We start from the raw sequence: 10374 nt of genomic DNA, 5'->3' as shown, positions 1-10374 counted from the left end.
GCTGCAGCGACGGCTTGGCCCTCCAGGATGCTTTGTCGGAGGCGGGCCCCTCGGTCGGTAGGGCAAGGCGCTCGTTGGCTTCGGTGGTGGCAATCACCCAATCCCTGCGCCACTCCTCCCACCTTCCACCAGCAAGACCGGGAATGTAAGGAGTCGGCAGGTCGCTCCTTATCTGGAAGTAGTATCCCCCCACTTCGTCCTTGCTCCTTCCGGACCTCACCAGAATGAAGAAGTAGCGGAAGAGGATGACGCAGGGGCGCACTCCCACGAACATCTCGCATAAGTGCACGAAGATGGACGCCAGGAGGAGGGAGTGGGGCGTCAGATGCTGAAGTTGGAGGCCGAAGTCTTCCAGGAGCAGTAGCAGGAATGAAGAAATCGGCAGTCCCATGCCGGCGGAGATGTGCGAGGTGAATAACACAAACTCCCCGGCGCGAAGGTTGCCAAGAGGAACCGAGCCTGCTCGAACCCCCCAGCCGGTCTCCTGTGCACTCCACCCGAGTAGGCGGCGCACTGTGTTCAACTCTCCCTCGGTCTGGAAGCGGCGGGGATGAACAAGGGATGCCATTGCTTAGTGGAGGTGAGAGGAAGCCGGCGCAGGGGAGCAGGGAGCAAGAGGCAAGGAAAGCTCGAAGGCAAAGGGGCGCAAGAGATGGAAGGAAGAAGGCGAAAGTGGGAAAGAAACCATGGAATGTGGCTCACCCCAATATAAAGCCTGACTCATCCGGCGCGCCCCGGAACCGTCGCTGGAACCCAAGCGACGCCCGCACCTAGGGTTAACCGCCCGGTCCATGGCAAGGGGGGCCAGGCCCACCTGTCAGGGAGAGCGGGTAACCAACAAAGGTGTGAAAAGGCGGGATCCGAACCGTCGCCCGCGCGCGTGAAGCAAGGCGGAAGCTGAGCTGACGTGCGCGTATTAATCGCAGGCGTGGCCGAGCTTTTCGGGAGCTGCGCCGGTGGTAAATGATCCGTTTACTCCGGCCGCAACAATGCCGAACGTCGCGCGCGTGACTAGGTGAACCACTGTTCGTGGGGACCATAGTCAGGAAGCCGTTGCGATGTGATGAGGCAGCAACCAACCCGAGGGGTAGTCAAAACCGGTCAAGACCCCCGCAGAAAGGGGCTTCAAGCTAAACAGAGCCAAATCGCAGAAGTGGCCCCACCTGTGGGCTCGTACCTCCCCCAAGGTGGGCCCGGGGGCCACTGTCGGTACCCTGTAGCAGGGATACCCACTCTTCCTGCAGCTAGGCAGGACCTGCGTAGTTATCCGTAACTGCACGGGAGGGACGGAGTAGCCAGGTCCCACAGGCCAGGCTTTTCCCTCACCAGGCCAACGGCCCCGGACCGTACCCCGCCTGAGGATGGGTCCGGTGACGCCACGTGACTCTAAGGAAGGGAAGCTCCGAGCTGGCCGCCGAGGCCTCGGACCCCCAGAGGGGTCCGGGACCTCCTACGCCCGTCCGGACTCCCCTCACCATGTAGGGGTCCGGAGCCGCCACGTGTCCCAGAGGCGCGGGATCGTGTGCGAGTCTTCCGCAGGAAGACTCGCCCACCCACCGCATTTAATGCGATGGACAAGGCGTGCTCTGCCGCCGCGGTACACGAGACAGCCTTTGTCAGGCCCCGCTGCGCGCCGCATATTACCAAGGAGCACAGTGGAGCCGCCTGCGCCGCACCCGCGCAGAGCCCGCCTGCAGCATTAAATGGATACGACAGCACGGCGCTTTTCCATCATGCCGCCTACGCCGCAAGCTACACCGCCCGCTTAAGCAACGTGGCGGGCGATGCCACTAGCTACGTCAGGCTCCGTCTCGACAAGACAGCACCAGGACATGATGGACGAAGGGCTCCGGGAGCAGGCGAGAGAATCCAAGAGAGATCTCCTTTGCCTGCGACGCCATAATATATGAACAGTACGTTATGCTGCATCGTTGGACCCACCTGTCGGGGACCCAACGGCTGTGTACGCGCCCCCTTGAGATATAAAAGGGAGGCGCTCGCTGCGCACAGGACAATCCAGACAGACTCAAGCTCTTGCAACCTTCTCACTCTCGTGGGAAGGCAATACAACACACAGTGGACGTAGGGTATTACGCTCCGGCGGCCCGAACCATTCTAAATCCTGCTGTGTTCATCGTGTTCTTGAGTGAGATCGATCTAAGACCAGCTAACCTCCGAGTACACACCCTCAGGGCTAGGGCGGGTGCCATCCGCCACCCGGCTGTGGTTTGCAGCACCACGACACTAGCAACAAGACTGAAACAAGGACAGCAAAGAAAAGCATGATAAAGAAGTCGTACATTTTTCAAGCAAAGATAACTAGCTGAATGCTGTAGATTGCCCATGTCGCCCGCACACCTGATGGAGTAACATGGACAGTGAGGAGCACGATCGAGAAATCCAAGGGTGAAAGATAACCCGATTTCCAAAACGGCAGTAAATAACTTGGGTTGTACCTGTGCATTGTGTTAGAAATTTAGGCATATTCATGTTAAATTTAATCCATATTAATCAAGAAAATAGCAGCAAATATGTGATGACAGTTTTCGCATTTTTTACGTTACCAGTTAACATCGCAAGAAAACCGGTAAATAGAAATAGGATCAGAATGTACCCTGCGGAGGGACCAGTGCCGAAGGCACCGGCGGCTCCATTCGCACTAGTTGCCATGGTACGTTGTTTGAAGTAGTCGTACAAATTCGGTGCAGGACGAGGTTCGCAGTGCAGTCCCTCGTACAAATGCACAACCGATGCAAGAATGCGTGCAGCCGATGCAGGAGGAACGCGCAGCCGATTGCTGTCGCAGATCAGGCGCGCAAAGAGGAGTCGATGAAGATCGCGATCGCCGGGAAAGAGCGAGCAGTCGCGCCGCGATACGCTTCCCAAAAACCTGATCGCCCGACACACCCGAGCAGGTGTCGCAGGCACGGGCGTGGTTCCGGAGGCCTGCTCTCCCGATCCTCTGTGCGCACAGAGGTCCGGGACGGGAAGAACTCCGAAGGCAATTCAGCAGGGAAGGTTGAGATGCATTCGTACTCGTGTATATGGCTGAAAAAGGACTCCTTATAGCCGATGGAAGGTGAAGTGTAGAGAATGAACCTGGACCACATAAGTGTCCATTATTCACTAGTAACCTCTGCCTTTAGCATGGGGGTTACTGGTAACCGCAACCATAATGTAACCGTTACTAGTCCAGTCATCAAATACATTCAGACCACTATTTTATTGCACCTAGCAATTTATATAGCCTTTGAATTTATATGATTTACTGGTGAATGGAGTAGTAATAGTTCACTTTCACTAGGGGGTTTTCTAAAATTAGGCCAATGGGGAAGCTCCCGCACAGATCATGTCCGTCCAGTGCCGATCCGATGGCTGTGGTTCGCTCATGGCATGGCCGCACCTAAATGTGCCGTAACACTGGATTTGCAAGGGCCTCCAAACCCTAGCTCCCTCAATCCCCATCTCCACCCCCACCGAGATCCGATCTCTCTTGCCGCCGCCGTCGCCGCCATGGCCTCCGGCGGCAACCCCAACCCCACCGGCGCCCCGCCCCAATCGCGTCCCCCGCATCCCCAGCAGCAGCAGCCGCCGGGCGGCTCCCCGGCGACGCCCATGACCCACCTCCGCCCACCCTCCCTCGCCGGCTCCCCGTTCCAGGGCGTCTTCCACACGCCGCCGTCCCACAACCCCGCCTTCCAGATCCACATGGGCGCCTCCTCGCCCCAGACCCCGCTCATGGCGGCCGCCGCCGCTGTCGCGGCGCAATCGGCCAAGCGCCCCCCGCAGAAGCCCCCCATGCGCCCCCCGGCTCCCGGGTCTACCTCGGCCGCTGCGGCGGCTTCGGCAGCTGCCGCGTACAAGGCTGCTGCGGCGGCGGCGGCCGTGGCGAACTCCGGAGGTGTCGACCTCACCCCCGCCGCGCGACGCAACAAGAAACGGAAGCTTCCGGAGAAGCAGCTGCCGGACCGCGTCGCCGCGCTGTTCCCGGAGTCGGCGCTCTACACGCAGCTGCTCGAGTTCGAGGCCCGCGTGGACGCGGCGCTGGCGCGGAAGATGGGGGACATCCAGGAGGCCCTCAAGACGCCGCCCTCGCTCCAGCGCACGCTCCGCATCTATGTCTTCAACACCTTCGCCAACCAGGGCCCGCGCACCATCCCGCCGCCCAAGAACGCCGACCCGCCCACCTGGTCGCTCAAGATCATCGGCCGGGTGCTCGAGGATGGCGCCGAGCTGGACCCTGCCAGCGTCGTGCCCAAGCACAACCCGGTGTACCCGAAGTTCTCCCAGTTCTTCAAGAGGGTGACCATTGCGCTGGACCCACAGCTGTACCCTGAAAACCCATTGATCATCTGGGAAAATGCGCGTTCTGCCGCCCAGCAGGAAGGGTTCGAGGTGAAGAGGAAAGGGGATAAGGAGTTTGTTGCGAACATCCGCCTGGAGATGAACTACAACCCTGAGAAGTTTAAGCTGTCACAGCCGATGATGGAGGTGCTTGGGGTTGAGGTGGACACTCGCGCGCGGGTGATTGCTGCCCTGTGGCAGTACATCAAGGCGAAGAAGCTTCAGAACCCAAACGACCCTTCCTTCTTCATGTGCGACCCTCAATTGAAGAAGGTGTTTGGGGAGGATAAGCTTAAGTTTGCGATGCTGTCACAGAAGATATCGCAGCATCTGACTGCCCCACCGCCAATCAACTTGGAACACAAGATTAAGCTATCAGGCAATGGAGCTTCTGGAAGTGCTTGCTATGATGTGCTGGTGGATGTGCCCTTCCCCCTGCAGAAGGAGATGATGGCATTCCTTGCCAACACGGAGAAGCACAAGGACATTGAGGCCTGCGATGATGTGATATCCGCCTCGATCAAGAAGATCCATGAGCACCGCAGGAGGAGGGCTTTCTTCCTGGGTTTCAGTCAGTCCCCAGTGGAGTTCATCAACGCCCTGATAGCTTCTCAGAGCAAAGATTTGAAGCTGGTCGCTGGCGAAGCGAATAGGAACATTGATAAGGAAAGACGTGCAGACTTCTACAACCAACCATGGTAAGTTACTAAGTTCATGTTACGATTTACCCTGTTTTTCTTGAACATCATGTATCTATGTGCTGATAACTTGATTTTGGTTCCGCAATGAAATAGGGTTGAGGATGCTGTTATAAGATACCTGAATCGCAAGCCAGCTAATGAGGGCCCAGGTGGTGGTGCTGGTGGTTCTTGAGGATAGGATTTCCTCTAGTGCCCTTCTCGTGTAGAAACAAATTATCTTTTATGTATTAGTAGTAAAATCCAGTGGTGTTAGCGAGGAGATTTGTTCAATGTTGTGAAAGAATGTTCGGGCTAGTCACTGTATGTTGTGTTCTATATTGCCTAACTATTGTGGAAGTATAAAGCCAAGCGATCAACTGAGACTATGATGTTGTGAGGACCCATGTTACCAATTCTTTTTGTCTTTCGTGATCTTATCTGGAGAATTAAGATGTTGAATTGGGTAAAAAGAGATGTCCTGTTAGCTTCTCATCCATGTTGCTTTGTTTGCATAAAAATGAATGTGTATGTTGGTTGGCATGCGCCATTTTGTACGTGTTGTGCCGGTGCTGTCACGTGGAAATGTACAAAGACGTAGGTTTCATTCCGAATTCCGATACTAGTCAACTTTTTGCATGCCCTGTCCAACTTCTGTTTCTTTCTTGGACACGCTCTTCTGTTAGCAATCAGGTGATGCTAGCCTGGACAGCTCCACCACTCTAAGGCTTTCTCCAACCATTCCCCCCATCCAACTCCCCCAAACGTACTATTTATTATATTTTACTACCTCCCTTCAAAAGATTCCTTCCCCTATAACTCCTTCTCTCCAACCATCCCCCATATCTATTCCCCCTATATACTATCACTCATTAACTAACTATTTATTTAACATTTTTGAATTTAAAAAAAATCATACAGTATTTGTACTGTCATAATACGCATTATCATCATGTTACGGGGCTCAAACGGGATTAATATCGCGAAGAAACGGTGTGATTAGAGATATAGGGGGAGTTGGAACTCACCCCATACGTAGGGGGAGTTTCAACTCCCCCGTATATAGGGGGAGCTGTGGGGGGAGCCGTTGGAGCGCTCCCTCCCCCAAAGCCCCCCCACGTAGGGTGGGGGGCGCTGTCCAGGGCGCCGTTGGAGGAAGCCTAAAGTCCAAACAACTTGGTAGTGTCAACTTGACTAGGCCAGCTCTCCAAAATAAAGTGAATATGATTTCATGACTTATTTTTTCGAGGGGAACACCGGGGGGGACGAACAGTCCCAACCTGAATCAACTTCCATAGATGCCAGCTAGCCGGTGACGGAAAGTTTTTAAAGTTTACGAGGCATCGAAACAAGGCAGGTTGTAAAGCTGCCGAACTGTCCCCACCAGAATCAACTTCTATAGATGCCGGCTAGCTGGTGACGGATTGAAACAAAGCAGGTTGTAAAGCTGCCGGAAACAAAAGCAGAGGAGCTGGACGAGCCTATTACATGAGAAAGAGATTGCTCCAATAATCAACTTAATCAACTTCACAACGAAGTTTAGGTCTTGTTTAGATGCGTAAATTTTTGGGTGTAAAGTATTGTAGCACTTTCTGTCGGTACCCTGCAATTGGGGTACCCACTCCTACTGTGCCAAGACTCGCATAGTTATCCGTAACTACGCCCTAAGGAGCTGAGCAGCCGGACCCCTGGGGTCTGACTCCATCTCACCGGACCAACGGTCCCGGACCCGCTTCCCGCTCGGGGACGGGTCCGGTGTCACCACGTGTCCCAGAGGTGGAAATACTCAGCACCTGTGGCCGCGGACCCGGACCCCCGCAAGTGGGTCCGGGACCTCCACGTGCCTATCCGGACCCCCGTGAACTCTCGGCTCAGCTAGCTGCTCGGGAGGGGTCCGGAGCCGCCACAAGTCACGCAGACGCAGGGGCGGGCACAAGCCTTCCGCTGGAAGCTCCCTCACCCACCGCATTCAATGCGGGTGGTTGAGGCGTGCTCTGCCGCCGCGGCACGCGGGGCAGCTTTTGTCAGGCCTCACTGTAGACCGCATCGTCGTTCACTTCTTCTGGTGCATAGCGAGCCAGCTCCATAAACTGGTGAGTATACTCTTCTACCGTCATACTCCCCTGCTGAAGTGCGCGGAATTCATCTGCCTTGCGCTTCATGGTGGCCAAGGGGATGTGATTACGGCGGAACTCCCTCACGAATTCATTCCAAGTGATGGTGGAGGCATCTCTGGCAGCAGCGCAGTAATTCTCCCACCATGCTAAGGCGGTCCCGGTGAGTTGATGTGCTGCCAGAAGGACTTTATCTCGATCCTGGCACCCAAATGGCTCGAGCTTCCTCTGGATCACGCGGAGCCAATCATCTGCATCCAAGGGGTTGCTGGATCCGGCAAAAGTGGGTGGTTTGGCCCTCAGAAAAGCTGTCAGCTTGTCATTAAAGGTCTGCTCTCGTGGCTGCCTGTTTACTAGAGCACTGGCCAGTGTCTCCAGTATGAGAGTCTGGTTATGGATTATTTGTGCCAGGTCCGTGAAGGGTGGTGGTGGTGGTGGTAGCTGTGCATCATGATTTTCTCCTCTGCCCTGACTCACTTCTTGTTCTTCCTGGGGATGGTTTTGCCCGTTAGGACGTACTCCTGCATCAGCGGCTGCAGGGTCCCTGACGCGGGAGGCCCTCGTAACGCTTCGGGAAACCATCTGTAGAACAAGTGGGTTGGGGTTAAGATTAGGTGATGTTTAAGTTGTTTACTTCGTGTAATCAAGGCAGAATCAACCTTCTGCCGATAAGCACACAACAACAAACACGCAATTATGGCAAACAAGCACACGCAGCTTTTTTAAAACAAGGTAGGGGTACAACGCGGGGACACGACTAGTACGCATACTACACGTCCGGGTACAGATTCATACTTAGGGATACAACTTAAACCGAAAGGGCTAGAAGAGTACAACAATAGGGTAGGGTCGGACATTCTACTTGCGGGGCGAGCCTTCTTCTGGGGCGGAGTTTGTGAGCAATCCTTGCTCGCCGTTCTCTAAGTTCCCGTTCTCCTGAGGCTGCGTAGCAGCTTCTCCTTCACCGACGGCAGTAGACCCTTCGGGGTTCTCGGGTGGGGCTTGCGAGGTTATCACGAGTGGTCCCCATCCTATGACGGGTGTCCCGAGTAGAATTTGGTCTTCTCCGATGGCCGGAACTGGGGTTCCACTTCTGGTCCATTCTTGCATGCGCCGATCTCGGGCTTGTCTGAGGCTCTCCTGGGCAACTGCTTCACTGCTGACCGCGGCTGCGGCTCTTGCCTCGGCTTGGCCTGCTCGGACCTGTTGGAGCCTCACCGCGAGTTCAGCTTGCTCAGCACGATGGGTCTGCTCCCTCAGCAGGTGGGCTTGTTCATCGAAGAGCTGATCCAAAGCGGCTAGGTAGGTAGCCACTTGGTACAAAGGGTCCACTTCATGGCGGCGCCGTTCCAGACTTCTCATGCGTGCTTCCCAAACTGGGGTTCTGATGGCCGGCGGAAAGAACCTCATTGGCGTGGGGGGTTAGGTGTTCTTCGAAAATCCAGCACAGGTAGCGGAGTGTCTTTCTGATGGCCAAGGGATAGGTGTCTTGGTGCCTAAATCCCGTAGCGGTCACTCGCCATGACTGGATGTCGGGGTAGCGGTCACTTCTGGCGATGACTATGATTACCCTGCAGCGGAGGGTACCATTGTGCTCGTACTCTCTGCTGTAGTACCTTGGGCGTTCCATGACGCCAAGGTTTTCCAGGGCGTTGATCAACAGGCTGGGAAAGCCAAGTGCAGCTTGGCAGTCGCCCTGGGTCCATCCTTCCTCAGCCATCTGAAAACAAAGATAGGGTGAAAAGCTTGCACAATTATTTGGGGTACACTAAAGGGAGTAGGTGATATTTATTATTACGACATGGTGGGGTACAAACTTCATGGTTACATGATTATTAGGGCAAAGGTTCCAGCTTGGGGTGCTACTCCTATCATGGGAACCCCCTCTCGATCCTAAGAGGGCGCTTCTTCAGTGGAAGGTACTGACCCATCATGTATTCTTCAGTCTGAGTTACTTTATCCCAGTGGGTTTCTTCGGGTTCTTCTTCCTCGGTCTGAGTACCTACATCCCAATGGGTTTCCATGGGTTCTTCTTCTTCTTTTCTTCATCTTCTTCTTCTTCTATCCATCCACCTATTCCTCTGCGAGCCTCGTATTCTCGCATTCGAGCTTGGAGAGCGGCCAGGGAATTCTCGGCGCGTGTGGCTCTTGCCTGTTGCTCTTCCAGTTCCGCCTCTTTTTCTTCCATTTGGACTTGGAGGGCGGCTAGAGAATATTCGGCGTGTACGGTTCTCTTCCGTTGTTCATCCAGCTCCTGGGTTGCCTTTTCTGCTCTGTGGACTTGTTGCTTCAGTTGTGCTGCTTGCTCGCGGTAGAGCTCATCCAGGCCGGTGAGATAGATGGATAGGTGGGATACTGTGTCTTCCAGGTCTTCTTCTTCCCTTCCGAGTCCTCTCATCCGGGCAATCCAGGTGCGTCCTCTTCCTTCAGTTGGTGGGAAGAATCCCATAGGAGTCCGCTGAAGGTGGTGCCTGTAGATCACGCGTAGGCATCGCAGGGATTTACGGGCGGCTTTTCGATAGGTGTCCGGAAAGCGAAAACCAGTGGTGGAGATGAACCAAGGGTCCACATCAGGGTAGCGGGTGCTTCTTGCTATGAAGATCATCAGGTCACAACGAAGAGTGCCCTTAGAGTCGTACTCCCAATAGAGAAACTCTGGTGGGTCCACAACTCCGATTCGTTCCAGGCTGAGTATCAACAACTTTGGAAGGCCGGGCTCTGCATGACAGATTCTGCCAATCCATCCATTGTCAGCCATCTGGAACAGGGCAAGAACCAAAGGTAAGTGTTTGTGTCAAGAAAGGGTTATGGATAGAAAAGTCCTAAGGTAAAGGGTCTGAAAACGGGTTTCGCTCCTAGGGTCACGTACTACGGCCAACCTACGGCTCAGATACCACCTGAAGCGTCCCCTCATAAGAGAAGACTTAAATGTGATACAAAACACCAGTCCCAGGAGGCTGATGCCACATTTATTACATCAGATGGTTCATAACCGTACAAACCTTGGAGGACACTCGATACAGATACTGATAATAAGTAACCAGGCTACAACATAACACCAGACCGCAACCCACATGGGGTCTAGCTCGGGCTCAGAGTACTGCGCCAGCGAAAACATCTCGAACAGGGCCGGTTCCACAGGCAAGGTTGGGTGTAGAACGATAACCCTACTCGGCGTCGTCTGGTACGAAGTCTGGGTCTTCTTCTGTAAAAAGTAAGGATGGGGTGAGTACAAACGT

At 54.6% G+C, this 10374-nt stretch overlaps 1 protein-coding gene across 1 annotated transcript; it reads left to right on the top strand.

The window, feature by feature from the left end:
* Positions 1 to 3432: 3432 nt before the first annotated feature.
* On the top strand, positions 3433 to 5494 carry LOC120713877 (SWI/SNF complex component SNF12 homolog). The gene is made up of 2 exons (XM_039999849.1): positions 3433 to 5042; positions 5139 to 5494. The coding sequence occupies exons 1-2, from the start codon at positions 3514 to 3516 to the stop codon at positions 5215 to 5217; spliced, it is 1608 nt and encodes a 535-aa protein (XP_039855783.1). The 5' UTR covers positions 3433 to 3513; the 3' UTR covers positions 5218 to 5494.
* The last annotated feature ends 4880 nt before the right edge of the window (positions 5495 to 10374 follow it).

Source organism: Panicum virgatum, chromosome 1K, assembly GCF_016808335.1.
Source record: "Panicum virgatum strain AP13 chromosome 1K, P.virgatum_v5, whole genome shotgun sequence".
Classification (NCBI taxonomy): domain Eukaryota; kingdom Viridiplantae; phylum Streptophyta; class Magnoliopsida; order Poales; family Poaceae; genus Panicum; species Panicum virgatum.
This window is presented reverse-complemented; position numbering and strand designations above follow the sequence as displayed.